The following is a 15,577-nucleotide window of genomic DNA, read 5'->3' on the forward strand; positions in this document are numbered from 1 at the left end:
AACATTGAACTTCACAGCATCGCAGTCGAAATAACCATGTCGTCGCAGTTGGGCGCTCTGCTGCACCGCTCGTTGCGTGTGTACCAAGTATGGGGCGCTAACACAGAAGTCGGCAAGACTGTCTTCAGCACCATTCTCTGCAAGTTGACCAGCGGCTACAAGCCGGATGAAAAAACAGCATTCCTCAAGCCCGTTTCTACCGGGCCAGCAGAGGAAGCAGACGGTCGGTGTAAGAACCATCTCGACATTCCGACTCTGAGGGCCTTACTGATTCACAACATAGATGTATAGACAACCGGTGGCTCCCCTGTATAAATGTCTGATGTCTCTTAGCCACATTTCGAAGTTTATACCGGGATTGGACTCACAGACGCTGTACCAGTTTGATCTTCCCGTGAGCCCTCATCTCGCAGCCCAGGTCTCCCAACAGAATACACCTTCAGACGAAGAGGTCCTCTGCAAGATCCACGAATTTGCTTCCCGCCTCGCTTCCACTCACCCCGGATGGCTGTTTGTCGAAACCGCCGGCGGCGTGCACTCCCCTGGCCCTTCCGGCACCACACAAGCCGACCTCTACAGGTCACTTCGCCTCCCTGCCATCCTCATCGGCGATGCCAAGCTCGGCGGCATCTCCTCGACCATTTCGGCCTTTGAATCCCTCAAAATTCGTGGCTACGACGTGGAGTTGGTCCTCTTGTTCGAGGACAAGACCTACCAAAACCACAGCTATCTTACCCCTTATTTCCAAGAAAAACACTCCATCCCCGTCCAGACAGTCCCTCTCCCTCCTCCACGTCTTTCGCCCTCTAACGACGTTAGCAACATGCAAACCTACTATACTACAGCTCTGGGTCTCCCCTCTCTCTCCGCCATCCCCTCGCATCTTTCGTCGTTGCATCAAGCCCGCATTGCCCGCCTACAGTCCATGCCTGAGACTGCCTCCAAAACAATCTGGTACCCCTTCACCCAGCACCAGCAGCTCACCCCGGATAAAATCACCGTCATCGACTCGGCCAAGGACTCCCACTTTGACACTTTCCAGTCGGGTTCACCCAGCAAGTCACTGCTCCGGCCAATGTTTGACGGCTCAGCCTCGTGGTGGACCCAGGGCCTTGGCCACGGGAACCCAGCCCTTTCTCTTGCTGCTGCTTATGCGGCTGGTCGGTATGGGCATGTGATGTTTGCTGAGGCTGTCCATGAGCCTGCTCTCGCGCTGGCAGAGATGCTGATTACCGGGATGGGAAACAAGCGGTTGAAGAGGGTTTTCTACTCTGACAATGGGAGTACTGGGGTGGAAGTGGGGGTGAAGATGGCTTTGGGGGCTGCGAGGGCGAGGTATGGGTGGGCAGGGGAGGAAAAGGTTGGAGTGATTGGGCTCAAGGGAAGTTATCATGGAGATACCATCGGGGCGATGGACTGTAGCGAGCCCGGGGTGTTTAATGAGAAGGTGGAGTGGTATGAGGGAAAGGGAGCTTGGTTGGGGAGTCCGGGGGTGAGGTGTGAGAAGGGGGTTTGGGTTGTGGAGGGGGGAGGGGAGTTTAAGACGTTGGGTGATGTTTTTGATGTGGAGGGACGGGAGAAAAGGGGGGAGGGAAGGGGGTATGAGAAGGAGATCAGAAGAGTTTTGGAGAAGCTGGTGGGTGAAGAGGGGAAGAAGTTTGGGGCTTTGATTCTGGAGCCGGTTGTGTTGGGGGCGGGTGGGATGCATTTGGTGTAAGTTCCACGATGAATCAAGTGAGTTGTGATACTAACAGCTGGCTGCCACAGGGATCCCCTTTTTCAGCGGACGCTGGTTAAGGTCGTCCGACAATCACCAGAGCTATTCGGTAGAAAGCATCAACCAAACGACGAGCTGGATTGGAGCGGCCTTCCGGTTGTGTTTGACGAGGTCTTTACAGGAATTTATCGTCTCGGCCGCTTCAGTGCTGCTTCGTTTCTCGGCGTCGATCCTGACATTTCCGTCCACGCAAAGCTGCTGACTGGTGGTCTGCTGCCGCTCAGTGTCACCTTGGCATCTGAGAGCGTCTTCCGGTCGTTTCTGAGTGACGATAAGAGTGATGCCCTCTTGCACGGACACAGCTATACGGCTCACGCTGTTGGCTGCCAGGTAGCTTTGGAAAGTCTGAAGACAATGATGAAGATGGAAAAGAGCGGGGAGTGGGGTTGGGCTATTTCGAGTCAGCAGAAAGGCGACGATCAAACCAAGCATGCCAGCTCTGAGCAGGTTGCTGCGATTGCTGATTCCAGGGTCTGGTCGGTGTGGAGTCATGAGTTGGTTGAATGGCTTTCATGGCAGAAAGGGGTTGAAGGTGTGTGGGCGCTCGGAACGGTCCTGGCGATTCACATGGGCTCGGCGGGCGGTGTCGTAGGTGTAGGCTACAAGAGCACTGCTGCAAAGGGGCTTCAGGCTGCTTTACTGAAGGCCTCTGAAGATGATGGCAGTGTGCATAGTCGTGTTTTGGGCAATGTGTTGTACCTGATGGCTGGGCAGACGACGACAGAGGAGAGTATCAGGCGGGTTGAGAGGCTTGTTAAACAGGGTCTGGAGGATGGCACTGGATAGGTAAGGATCAAGTGTTTGCTAGGGACCTTAATACGGAATAAAACTCACAGCCCACTGCCATTGGCTACATCAACAGGTCAAGAATTCATAGTCCGGTGGCCAGGGAGTTTCAGGCACAGCGGAAACTGTGTACCTTACATGAATGGGTCGACACCCAGACCCCTTCGCTGCCCAACCCTGATAAGCGTGCTCTGTGCAGTCTCGTTTCGAGGATGTCTTGCAAGTACGCATCATAGCTAGCGTGAATATCAGCATGAATGAATCGCTTGGTGACCAACCCTCGCCAACAGGAGCTGACGCTTTTCGGTGCAACATGCGGGATCCTGGGGCCGACAAGTATACGGTGGGCTGGATTTGTGCGCTTCCAGTTGAAATGGCAGCGGCAAAGGCCATGCTCGATGAAGTCCACGGTTGTTTCGACGCGGACGTCGCCCAAGGCGGTTGGTTTTAACTCGTACATTCTGGGGACCATTGATCGTCATCGAATTGTCATTGCACGCCTATCGTCCGGTCATTATGGAACGAACAACGCAGCAATTGTTGTGAACAATATGCGTCGAACATTCCGTATGGTGCAACTCGGCTTTATCGTCGGCACCGCTGGTGGTGTTCCTGGAAAAGCAGATATACAAGCGAGCTTCTCTCAATTTCTGAGATGCCTGAACTCGACATCGTCGGTAAGTTCCTCTCTAATGGTGTTTGCACAATCAACTCTACAGACCGCTCTTATATGAGATATTTCTGACCATTCTTTAGCAAGAGAAGAGAGTATTTGGAAATCACCCACATTCAAAGAACTCGACTCCCGTTTTATAGCCATCGGGGCCAACCACTCAGAAACGTGCCGTTGCTTATTAGATCATTCGGACTACCAAGGCTGGCTCAATCAGTCTAGAAAACAACAGGACCCCGGCTTCTTATGGATCAAGGGCAATCCCGCTGCAGGAAAGTCCACCATTATGAAGTTCGTTTACAGTGAGCAAGTTCTACGCGCCAGCAGCGATGAAACTGTCATGGCATTTTTCTTCAACGCCAGAGGAGGTCCGATGGAACGCTCCCCGAAAGGGATGTATCGTTCGCTGCTTCACCAGCTCTTGGGATCTGACTCGTTGCCACAACTACGACCAATATTTCGTGATTCCGCCCTCAAGCCACATGTCAGGTTACAACTGGCGCAGACATACGAGCAAATATTCTCAAACAATCCATCTCCCACATGGGGGATTGACTGCCTCAAGGATTTGCTTCGCGTTGCCATCGACAGGCTTGCCGTTGAACAGGAATGGGCGATTTTCGTGGATGTATTGGACGAATGTGTTTCCGAAGAAGTTTAGGAAACGGTGGAACACCTTGAAGAGCTTGGAACTGCGGCAATTTCAAGTCAGAAGCAGTTACGCATCTGTTTCTCAAGTCGCCACTATCCGCATATTGACATCGCACACCAGCAGGAGCTTGTTCTCGAGCTCCAGCACGGACATGAGCAGGATATATCTGTCTACATAGAAAACAAGCTCAGGGTTGGCCTCAGCAAGGGGCCAACAAGGATCAAGCGGGAAGTGCAAAGGAAGGCCTCCGGTGTTTTCATGTGGGTGGTCTTGGCGGTTAACCTCCTTCAAGCGAAGTATAACGGGGGCCGCATGTTTGAGCTGGAAAGCAACTGCGGGTGCTGCCTCCCAAGTTGAGTGAGCTGTTCCGGGAAATCGTTCACCAAGGCAACGGAGACAACGGAGACGACGGGGCGAGATGCCTCCGACTACGTGTTCAATGGATTGGGTTTAGCCGGCGACCGCTGACGCTGCCTGGGTATTACTACACGGCTATTTGTGGGTTGAGTCTCGGGGAGCTGTCTGAATGGGACCCGAAACTCGTCACTGTTGAAGACATGAAGCGGTTCCTCCTTAGTCCGTCTAAAGGACTCGCCGAGTCGAACAAAACGGCCGACGATGGAAACAAATTCAGGGTTCAATTTATACAAGAATCCGTCCGCGAGTATTTCTTGAAGCATGGTCTTGCGGTATTATTTCCAGGTTTGACTACAACAGCGCTGCGGCAGAAAAGTCATCTCGAACTACAAAGCTCCTGCCATAGTTATCTCGAGCATATCACCAAATTATTTGGAAACTCCACGAAGACGCCTGAGAAGGACTGATGGGCTTTAATGGACTATGCAATGACCCACGCCCTCCATCATGCTGAAAATGTAACTGCCGGTGGAGTTCCCCAAGCCTTGTTTCTGCGAGATTTCTCAGAGACGTGCTTATTTTCTCCCGTTTTCAAGCAATGGAGGGCAGCAAGAGATTGTCCTACGAGCAATATTCCATACTTTCTCGCAGTGTGGGGATTTCCAACCTTTGATAACCACGGCACTTCGGTCCAATAGCGATCTTAAGGTGGTCGATGATGGAATTGGTTATAAAAGCGCCTTTTTCGCTGCTTTAGAGAGAGGCGATCGTGGGGTGGTGAGGACACTGTTACAGCTGGATGAGAAAAACGAACATCTAATGACTTGGCTGAAATATGGCCCAGTCAGTCCAAAAATCCATCCGCTCTCCTTGGCAATCCGCGAAGAACACTACGGCCTCGCTAAACACATAATAGAAACGACAGATGGGATCAATGTGAACAGAGACTGGCCGATCAACTACGCCGCCGCAGCTGGCCAAGTGTCTTTAGCATCGCTATTATTGGAAGCAGGGGCCGACATCCGATACCATGATGACACTGGATATAAGACTGTATTTCTAGCTCTACTGTCTGGAGAAACGGCGCTCGTGTCACTAATTTTCCCCTTGGCCGATCATAGCTCGCAAACTATGAGACTGTTGATTCTCCTGGCTGCGAAATACTGCCGTCTTCCTATGGTACGAACAGTAGTTAAAGCGCTATCTACCCTCGAGCTTGAATCTGTTAAATAGGGTGACATGTTAGCGGGTGGCCTACTTCAGGCTCTGTACTTTGAGCGTGCTCCTATCACGGATATGTTGCTAGGCAAGGGAGTAAACATGAGCATTCCGACAAGGGGGCTTTTGCCTCTACACACAGCAATTTGTCGTGGACTTGATCAAGTCGTGGTGCTACTTCTTCAAGGTGGCGCCGATGTCGATGCTAAGCAATGGAAGGGCCAAACAGCGTTATTACTTGCAGTTGAACGAGGTCACCTGGCTCTCGCCACAGCTCTTATGGACAAGTACGAGGCCAGGCTCGAACTCAAGGACGAGACCAAGCAGAGGCCGTTATTGCTGGCCTGCAAGGTGGGAGACATAGCTATGGTTGAAGCTCTACTGGCAAGAGGCACAAGAGTGGACAAGAGGAATATGAAGGGGAGAACCGCTTTGACACATGCAGCCATAGGCGGATACGAGAGGATTGTTGGACTTTTACTCTATCATGGTGCCGACCCCAATGCTTTTGACAACGCCGGTGAAACGCCCTACTCGTTTGCGAGTCACCACATGCGTGGAATTTTCCACCGATATGCGTACAACGGCAGGTGTAACGTTGCCATGCTGCGGACGGAAAAGTAGAGCTTAAGAAAAGCTATCAAGGGATTTGTTGACACATCTCGCCCATTGCTCTCACAACTCTCAAATGCCTTTTCAAGCCTCTCAACTGCCTTATCTTCAAAAGCCTACAACAACTACAGCCCTCGCCTTGATCAGATCGGCAGCCTACCAACTCGTCAGCACACCATCGCGACAGCAGCAAAAAGACACATACCTTCTCAGCAGCAGCATAAACAGTCATACTCGTCGCCGCCCCTGGAATAGTAGGAAAAACACTCGTATCCACCACACTCAACCCCTTCACTCCATATACCTCCAACCCTTCATTCACCACACCCCCCCACTCCCTAGCCATTTTCGCGGCTGTCCCACTTGGGTGATACACACTCGGAACCAAGTTCTCTCTCAACCACCCCTTCAACCCCTCATCAGACTGGTACCCCTTACCAGGCTGGCTTTCCCCCAAAGTCAAATTAACGTACTGCCTCAGTGTACTATCCGGACCGGTGTAAAACCTTCGATAGAACTTTATATTTTCAGCGACAATGTCAAGATCAAGCGGGTTGGAAGCAAAACGGTAGTCAACTATCGGTTCTGACAGCGGAGAGGAGAGGTTGAGAGTGACGGTGCCGCGAGATAGGCCGTGCATGAGCTGAGGAGCAGGAACGGGTAGGGCGCCGACGCCGGTGGCGGAGAAGGCAAAGTTTTTGTCTAGCATGCCTGCGGTGTAGAGACGTTGTTGCTGGGCGTAGCCGGCGATGATGGTGGGGTGGATGTGTTTCGGAAGGAATTCGGAGGGGGACTGGGAGAGGTAGGAAGCGGCAAGGGATTGGTACCGGGTAGGGGAGATGCCTGGGAGGCCGAGCATGAGGTTGAGGCCGGGGCCGAAGAGGAAGGCTTCAATGGGGGGGAGGGTGCTGTTTACTTCTGGGTAGGGTGGGGGGGTTGTCCCTGGGATTGTTAGCTTCATCGGAGGGGATAAAAAACGGAGACATACAGTTGAACTGAACTGCCGGCTGGTAAGCGTAGTCTTGCAAATTAGCGCCAACACCGGGAAGGTCGACTACGACGGGAATCTTCGCTTGCTTGAGAAGAGAAGCAGGGTCAATTCCACTCAACTGGAGGATCTGGGGGGTGTGGATGGCTCCAGCGGAGAGGACGATCTCTTTCCGAGCTCTGATAAGCCTCTTACCACTCCCTTTCCGATGAATTTTGCCCTTCCCCTTGCCTTTGCCCTTCGTGTGCTTCAGCGTCATAGTGTCCACTTCGAGAAATATGACCGGTTGAAAGAGATCGGTTCCATTGATCTTGGTGTCCAGGCTAGTCCGAGGGTGCCAACCGAATGGTCGATGGGGATTTCCACACCAGGATATCCACGCAGGGCTTGATAGATTGGAACTGGGACCTGTCAACCCGTGATCCTCATCCAGCATTTGGACAAGAGAGGTTACTCACTGATAGCAGGCGTATGGCCCCTAGAAAATGTGGCAAAGTGCTGTGCTTGCTCGTGTTAGTTCCATAACTCCCTGCGTTGTATGTCATGTTGTAGACCCTGGCTATGTCTGGATGAGGCCCGCTACCAAGTTGAATGGCCTAGACTGTTAGAGACTCTAATCTACGGCTCGCTGATTTGTGAGTATACCTTCCTGAAGTAAGGCTGAAGATCATCCCAATTCCAGCTACTGTCGTTGACACCGGAAAGCTCAGCCCTGGTATTGTTAGACCAGGCCAAATGAGTGCGAATTGTGTTCAACAAGAGGTACAGACCAGTTGTTGTAGTCACGCTTGGTCCCTCGCTGAAACCCCTGAGCATTGACAGCTGAGCTGCCACCCACAATGCACCCGACATCGACCGGAAAGGCGCGGTTGTTCAAGTTCACCTGAGGAACAGAGGTGATGTTGTACATGTTTGTTCGGTTTCGGCGTCCATCGGGTTCTGCCAGGCTCACTCGTCAGCCAGTGCAATGCAGGGTCTCTAGGAAGACGCACCAATGATCCCATATTCGATGGCCAGGCAGTGTCTGTATTCATGTCAATGGAGGATCCCCTCCATCTCTGACCCAAGACTTACATTTTCTACTCTCGCTCAGTCGATCCGCAACAGTCAAACCGGCTGTCCCCCCACCGACCACCACGTAGTCGTAAACATCGTGAGCATCGTCCCGGTTATGAAGCAACGAGTAGGAATGAAGAGATGCCAAACGGTGGCCTAGGACAGTCAACCCCAACAATAATGCAGCTCGAGCCATGACTTGATTAGTTGCAGTCGAGGTCGAAAAGGAGGAAGAACATGACCTGCTTGGTTTTATGCTCCCCAAATCCCATGTCAAATTCCTGGCTCGGGCAAGTCGGACAATGCATGCCGAAAGTACCGAAAGAATATTTATATACATACTCAGCAATGTCAGCATCGAAGCCCTCAAAGGGGCATAGGCAGCATGGATCACTCTGGTGGTGGACCACTGAGAAGGCTGCCCGCCCCGTGTAACACAAGCCACACCATAGATCACAAGTTGCATCCCAACTGAGGCGGTCAGGGATGCACGAATATGCCGTGGGGTTATATTGAGGTGAGAATCGGCTGGCAAGGGGAGCGAATCAGCTACAATGCCATGAGGTAAAAGAAGACCCTACATATTGCATAGAGACATGCCGGCACAGTCGGTGCAACATGTCAAGAGGCTTGGGTGACACGAACCTTTCGAACCTACTTGATAAAAATATACGAAGCTCCTTTTAAGACTAATCATAACTACTTTTTTCTATCCACCACACCCTACGCACCAATCTATGTTCCTGATGTGCTCATTCGGCCGAATTCCGCACCAAGGGTTCCTCTTCGTCAGCTTCTCTCCTCTCCTCCCCTGTGGGCTCACCGGCTGGCTCATGTTTGTGAAGCTTGATATTGATAAACAGGGCAAACAAGCCAAGATCATAGGCCAAACGCAACGCACCAGCGACAACATAGGCGACCCAGAATCGGTTGTTGCCGGCGAGGACGCCCGTGATGCTTGGACCTGTGGTGGAAGCCAGGGTCCGCAGCATGCCTGTTATGCCCATGACGGCAGTTCTTTCTTCTGGTTTCACCACGGCCGCGATGAGCGCTGCCCGAGGTGCCTGATCCATGTTGTTCAGGCCGACTCTGAGGAGCAGGAGAGCAAAGGTCAGGGAAACGGTTTTTGGCAGCGGGAACAGCAAGACAGCGGCGGAGGACGGGATATGCGTAAAAACCATCGTGTTGACGAGGCCGATATACCGCGCCAGCGGGCCGGCAAAAATGTTGGTGACGGACGACAGAATGTAAGAGGTCGACAGCATATCGCCGAGCGTCGACTTGGGCAGGTGAAACTTCTTGTCCATGTAATAGGTCGTCAGGGACATGCTGACCATGCCGTCGGCGAGCGAGTCCACCATCAGCAAGAACCACAAGACGCCCACAATGGCCAATGTTTCCCTAGATATCTGGGAAACCCAGCTTGCCTTCTCCTTGGGCTTGGCAACACCGTCATCCGTTGTCTCCTGAAGCAGTGGCGCTGTTTCCCCACTGCCACCCTCTGGAGCCTTCTTTTTGAGCTCGCATCTTTCTGACAGCATGGCACTGCAGGCCATATTTGCCAGTCCCATAATAGCGTACAGCCAGAAGCACCCGTGGTAGGCATCTAGAAGCGCCCATCCCTCTCTTGCACTGAGCCAATCAATAATGCGTCCTGATGTCGTAGTCCCCACTGCTGATCCCAGGCTGGCGGTGGTGACATACCAAACCAGCACGTCGGCTCTTGTGTCGGGGTTGGTGAGTTCGGAAACGGTCGACTCTTCAATTGCCCTGAACGGTCCAAAATCACCTCCCGTGGCACTAATAACACCAACAACGGCGGCGGCGAGAAGAACGAAATAGTTCTCGCAGAGAGCAAACGTAGCCCCGGAACAGATCATCAGTATCGACCCCAAGAACAGTGTCCTCCTCCTCCCAACATGGTCAGCCACGAGCGTCAAGCACAGTGACAAGATGACATCCCCCAGCAGCGTCAAACTCATAAACAGTCCAATCTGGTAGTCGGAAAACTGAAGCTCGGCAAAGAACAGAGCGAGGATCAAGCTGCTGGCACCGTAGGCGAACATGCGGCAGCTTCGGGAGAGGATGATGAGGTAAGCATCGAGGCCGGTGGTGTAAACTGACTGCAGGCCAGACTCGCGAAAAGCGCGGTGGCCCAGGGACTTGAGGGCGGCCATGTTTGACGAGAAGAATAAGAAAAAACGCTAGGAAAACAAAATATGCGATGCTCAAGGAAAAAGAGAGAAAACACAGCAGGTTCACACAGCTCCCGTCCTCGCCATCCACGGCGATGGCAGCGTCGGAGATACGACCGAACGGGGCAAAAAACCTCGGTCGCTGGTGGGGCCGGAAAGCGTTAGCCCGGTTGTGTCGGGGCCGGTTTCGGCACCGGAGGGGTCCACTATTGACTGCATGTAAAGAGCATCGCGGAAGTTTACAAGAGCCAAAGAGAGGGTGAGGTCGATGAAAATAGGAAAGAAACAAGACGGAGGGGAGCCAAATCGTGTTGCGACTGGCAACGAGACGGCGATATTCTGTATCTGGTATGTCATCGCCTCGGGACCTTACGGCTGTGAGAAGAGAGTGCTTGATTCCCTAGAGATGAGAAAGAAAGAAATAATGGAGACAGTTAACAAGCTCAACTTTGAGAAGGTCGTGATGAAGGTGTTGGTGAATGGTGATGCTGGAGGAAATCAGTAGTCGCGTCGCATTGGCCATCAAGGTACCCATATGTTCACAGTAATAGTTAGTTACGCACTGTAAACGATTACTGTGCTTATCTTTCCAGTCAGCGCATCATCGCCATAATCGCAACTTTCCATCTGCCCCCTACCTTGTCTCACCAGCTCCCTTCTCCTCCTCATTCAAGTTAATGCCCCGTGAAGCCTTCATTTGAGGTCTCTGTTTGCGCGCCATGCGACGAGCTCTTCTTTCGAGAATATCCGTCTATTCTACCCACCGCAATCTCTCACGATCCTGCCCCGCCCTATCTGCCAAACCCGCTGCCAGCGACGCCTCGAATCCTCCCTCAGATACCTCTCCGAAATCTAATGACGAAGAAGAACTCGGCCCCCTGACACGTCGCCTTCAAGAGGCAACCGAAGAGGCTCTGTTGGAGGGAGGGCGAGCCGGCCGTCGCGCTGTGCTCGAAGATGCCGGATTCTCCGAAGAACTCAAAGCCAAACTGCTGAACAAACTGGCCGATGCCAAATTCCAAGGAGAACACTCAGCCGCCGCCTCGGTTCTTTCCCGTTCGAAAATACCCGATTCCGCCGGTCTAGGTACGAGATCCATCGCCACAGCGCAGCCCTGGACAGGCACCGAATCGACCGAAGATGCTGTGTTACGAATGCTCAACGACGCCCACAAGCCATTGGCCCCCGGGCTTCGAGGTAAAAGCAAAATTGTCCCCGAGCCAGTTGACATGCGATTTAAAACAAGATCAAATGTCAGCGCTGGGCAAAGAGCAGCCGAGGCGAGGGACAAGGCTTCCTTGTACACCTCTCTCTCAGGGGACAAACAAAAGGATGTTGGGTTGAGCGATGAAGAAAGAGAAGCTATGAAACGGGAATTCAGGGAGCGCTTTACTCCCGGGGCACGAGCTATGCCCAACACCATCACCGGGCTTGCGGCTTTGGCTAATGAGCGCATCGAAAACGCCATTGCCAGAGGGCAGTTCAAACATATCCCGAGAGGCAAGGGAGTTGAAAGAGACACGAGGGCGGATAATCCGTTTATCGATACGACAGAATACATAATGAACAAGATGATCAAACGACAAGACCTTGTGCCGCCGTGGATAGAAAAGCAACAAGAGTTGCTAAAGACGGCTGCAAATTTCAGGTTGACAATACGGACTAATTGGAAAAGGCACATGGCGCGCATGATATCTGCCAAGGGAGGCAGTTTGGAGGAGAAGTTGAGACGGGCGAGGGAGTACGCAAGAGCAGAAGAGGTGCACAACCCAAGGAGAAAGAGAAAGGTGGAAGAGATGAGTGTGTCGACGAACTCGACGGATGATCCGGTGATGGTGAAGATGAGGCAACAGGCTGCTTCGGATGCCACACCGGTGACTGAGGGAGTAAAAGAATCAACAGAAGAAAACATGCCCGTCGGCCGGCCATTCAGAGATCCAGCTTGGGAAGCAGCCGAGAGGTCATACATGGAGCTCGCCATCACCAACCTAAACACTATTACCAGGTCATACAACTTGATGGCGCCGGAGCTCGCCAAGAAGCCGTATTTCTCGCTGGAAAGAGAACTCAACAGCTGTTTCGCGGATGTGGCGCCGCAGGTGGCGGAGGAGATCAAGGCGAGGGCAACAGCGCCGGCAAAGTCAATGGTCGATTATGACTTTCTTGGTAGCGGAAAGCCACTACAGAGAGGGGGGCTTAGGGGGACCTTTGGAATGGGCGAACAGAGCCGGGTGTGGGAGCGTAATGAACCGAAGTATGGGTTCAAGGAGTTTTGGAAAGATTTGTTCAAGAAGGGCAAGTAGTCTGCTAGACTGGCAACAAAAAGTATCCCATCCCATACAAGTCGCCGTGACCAAAGGGAGGAAAGTGAAAGTTGGCCAGACAGGGTTAGGGTTCTAAGCTGGGAGCGAATGTTTAGGATCTCGGCAGGCAATTCCGCACGACACAACGTCATCTTCCCCATGCATCGATCCACCACTTTTACACCATCACAAACCCACGGCGCGACACAGCGACACAGGCACAACCGGTGGCTTTTGAATATCGCGACCTTGTATTACTACGAAATGTTATAGTTACCTGAAGTGCCGTGCGCTCCTCGTCGCCATGAATTCCCGCTCGCCCTCCTCCTCGGGGCTGCTCCCCCTGCCGTTTCCCGGCACCCCGTCCTCCTCATGGCGCCTTTACCGTGCCCGGCTGTCTGCATTCATGCAGGATCCCAATACCTCGGTTTTGGCGGCATTTTGGTTGTTTGGTTTGTGACCACAAGTCCCTGCTCTTGCGGTGTTCTTGTCTGACCATTTCTCGGTGTAACTGCATGCAGGCCTAATCAACAACATCCTCTACGTTCTCCTGCTGACCGCAGCCCAAGACCTTGTCGGCCCGTCCATCCCAAAAGCTCTCGTCCTGCTGGCAGACGTGATGCCCTCCTTTCTGACAAAACTCGTCGCGCCGTATTTCATCCACCTCGTGCCGTACTCGATCCGCATATTGGTGTTTGTGGCGTTGTCATCGGGGGGCATGCTACTGGTGGCACTCACTCCAAACACACAGTCTGTCGGGGTCAAAATGGTCGGCGTGATAATAGCCAGTATCAGCTCCGGCGGAGGAGAACTCAGTTTCCTGGGGTTGACGCACTATTACGGCGTCAACAGCCTTGCGGCCTGGGGAAGCGGGACGGGAGCGGCGGGTTTGGTCGGGGCAGGGTTGTACGTCCTGATGACTGACTGGCTGGGTATGTCTATCAAAAACAGCTTGCTAGTCAGCGCACTGATGCCCGGGGTCATGCTGTTGTCTTTTTTTGTCATCCTTCCTAGAGAGAGGATAAAGCAGCAGACTGGAACAACAGGATATGAACCACTCCCCGGTCTCGACAGAGATGACTCGCCAGACAGTGAACGCGAAATCGATGCCTCTGCTGCATCAGCAGCCCTTCTCTCTGAACCTGGCCCGTCATCCGTCACAGCCTACCACAACAACCACCCCGGCGACAAATCCGCCTCATTCTGGGTCAATCTCCGCCGCGCCAAGTCACTCTTCTGGCCTTACATGCTTCCACTGCTGCTCGTCTACGTAGCAGAATACACCATCAACCAAGGCGTCGCACCCACCCTCCTTTTCCCGCTTGAGCAATCTCCCTTTAACGAGTACCGCTCTTTCTACCCCTTTTACGGCTTCCTGTATCAGCTAGGCGTGTTCATCTCCCGCTCTTCGACGCCGTGGTTCAGGATACACCACCTCTACTTCCCGTCGCTCCTTCAAGTCGGAAATCTGGTGTTGCTTACGCTGCATGCGTTGCTCAACTTTATCCCGTCTGTCTACCTGGTGTTTGTCGTCATCTTTTGGGAGGGGCTGCTGGGAGGGGCGGTGTATGTGAATACGTTTGCCGAGATTATGGACAACGTCCCTGTAGAGGACAGAGAGTTCAGTCTGGGTGCCACCTCGGTCAGCGACAGTGGGGGCATATGCATCGCCGGGTTCATTGGTATGGCGATGGAGGTGTGGCTTTGTGACTGGCAGGTGCAGCGGGGGAGGGATTATTGCCGGAGGGTAGAGGTGAGCTGAGGCTGTTGGAGCTCAACGACATGTGCTGCCATGTAAGAACGATTCGGGTCAAAAGTTGAATACATGTGCTACTCGCAGCTAGATGGACAAGAAGCCTCGGCAGGTTTGCACTTTGACTGGATCTCCAGCGTGATACTGATATCATGGCGCGGTTGCATCCGCCGAGGACCCTGAAAGATGATCCTCATTCTTCGATGCCTGATTTAGGATCTGAGAGGCTGGAGGTGGCGGCCTCGGAGCTTTCCATTGGTGTCCTTCTATCGGAGCGGGTTTATTCCGAAGTGGGTGTAGTGAATCAGCTGCTAGACATGGGGCGTTTCGCCATATGGCCGGGTTCGGAGTTTTGATCTCACTGACGAGAGTTTCGAGCGTGATCAAACCACCCACGGTGACGGGTGTGCATCTGTAGGATTTTGCACAAAACAGCCTCTGTGTAAATCAAGCAGTCAACAGCTCTGGGCATGGACTACTGAATGTGGCTGTTGATAAGAGAAACCATGCTGTGTTGAGAGCTATTGCGTGGGCTTCGTTGAATGTAAACACTCTTACGGATAGCAGATAATGGGTACAGAGGAGTAACAGCAGGGCTTTCGCTGTGGCACGGAGCGGGAAGGAAGGATCGATGCCGCGGTCTTTCCTTTGGGTCGCTGTATCAGACTTGGGACGATGCAATGGAAAGAGTGAACTTTGGCCGCTCACCACACATCAAGGTTGCTCCAAAATTGAGCTCAAAACAGGCGACACAAACGCGCTCACTGCTCAAGACGCGGCTATCGACAATCGGCTATCCGCCCATCATGGCGAAGCAGTCTTTTTTTGGGGATTGGTCCTGGCGGTAAAGTCCCCAGTCGAACTTGGTGGATATCGGTGAGCAGGCATCGCCGTTTTCCTTCAGTCCAAAACACATGGATCATCAAACAGTCTGAACTATTATTCGTAGCCTTTTGATAATTTTGCTGATGGGATGCCAAGGTTCCCAAAGCCCGCCCCCTGCCAAAACAGTTGCCTGCGGATTTCCTAGCGCTACATCAGCAACTGCCTGCATGGTAGTGCTGACAAGCAACCTCGTCCCGAGACTTGGCTTCTCGCTGTCGGGCACCTATTGGCGGACCTGTGTTTAAGCATGTGGGACTGGGCTGAGCTTGTCAGACCCCTTCATCAACCTCACCCGTCGATCTCCAAGAGGCTGAGCCACGGG

General features: G+C 52.9%; 7 protein-coding genes across 7 annotated transcripts; 5 read left to right on the forward strand and 2 right to left on the reverse strand.

The window, feature by feature from the left end:
- Positions 1-36: 36 nt before the first annotated feature.
- Positions 37-2,617, forward strand: QC761_311150 (putative secondary metabolism biosynthetic enzyme; the record flags this gene model as incomplete). Its single annotated transcript, XM_062878238.1, has 3 exons — positions 37-227; positions 334-1,713; positions 1,768-2,617. 3 exons carry the CDS (start codon positions 37-39, stop codon positions 2,561-2,563), a joined length of 2,367 nt encoding a protein of 788 aa, XP_062734089.1. The 3' UTR covers positions 2,564-2,617.
- A 601-nt stretch (positions 2,618-3,218) lies between these two features.
- QC761_0059690 (uncharacterized protein) lies at positions 3,219-3,897 on the forward strand (the record flags this gene model as incomplete). Its single annotated transcript, XM_062872559.1, has 2 exons — positions 3,219-3,240; positions 3,422-3,897. The coding sequence occupies 2 exons, from the start codon at positions 3,219-3,221 to the stop codon at positions 3,895-3,897; spliced, it is 498 nt and encodes a 165-aa protein (XP_062734090.1).
- Positions 3,898-5,565: 1,668 nt separating this feature from the next.
- Positions 5,566-6,087, forward strand: QC761_0059700 (uncharacterized protein; the record flags this gene model as incomplete). The annotated part of the gene is made up of 1 exon (XM_062872560.1): positions 5,566-6,087. The coding sequence occupies one exon, from the start codon at positions 5,566-5,568 to the stop codon at positions 6,085-6,087; it is 522 nt and encodes a 173-aa protein (XP_062734091.1).
- Positions 6,088-6,183: 96 nt separating this feature from the next.
- QC761_311130 (uncharacterized protein) lies at positions 6,184-7,322 on the reverse strand (the record flags this gene model as incomplete). The annotated part of the gene is made up of 3 exons (XM_062878237.1): positions 6,184-6,231; positions 6,281-6,990; positions 7,064-7,322. The coding sequence occupies 3 exons, from the start codon at positions 7,320-7,322 to the stop codon at positions 6,184-6,186; spliced, it is 1,017 nt and encodes a 338-aa protein (XP_062734092.1).
- Positions 7,323-8,871: 1,549 nt separating this feature from the next.
- On the reverse strand, positions 8,872-10,296 carry QC761_311120 (uncharacterized protein; the record flags this gene model as incomplete). The annotated part of the gene is made up of 1 exon (XM_062878236.1): positions 8,872-10,296. One exon carries the CDS (start codon positions 10,294-10,296, stop codon positions 8,872-8,874), a length of 1,425 nt encoding a protein of 474 aa, XP_062734093.1.
- A 737-nt stretch (positions 10,297-11,033) lies between these two features.
- Positions 11,034-12,617, forward strand: QC761_311110 (uncharacterized protein; the record flags this gene model as incomplete). Its single annotated transcript, XM_062878235.1, has 1 exon — positions 11,034-12,617. One exon carries the CDS (start codon positions 11,034-11,036, stop codon positions 12,615-12,617), a length of 1,584 nt encoding a protein of 527 aa, XP_062734094.1.
- Positions 12,618-12,921: 304 nt separating this feature from the next.
- Positions 12,922-14,379, forward strand: BTN1 (battenin CLN3 protein; the record flags this gene model as incomplete). The annotated part of the gene is made up of 2 exons (XM_062878234.1): positions 12,922-13,069; positions 13,139-14,379. 2 exons carry the CDS (start codon positions 12,922-12,924, stop codon positions 14,377-14,379), a joined length of 1,389 nt encoding a protein of 462 aa, XP_062734095.1.
- Positions 14,380-15,577: the final 1,198 nt, after the last annotated feature.

This window comes from Podospora bellae-mahoneyi, chromosome 3, assembly GCF_035222275.1.
Source record: "Podospora bellae-mahoneyi strain CBS 112042 chromosome 3, whole genome shotgun sequence".
In the NCBI taxonomy this organism is placed as follows: Eukaryota; Fungi; Ascomycota; class Sordariomycetes; order Sordariales; family Podosporaceae; genus Podospora; species Podospora bellae-mahoneyi.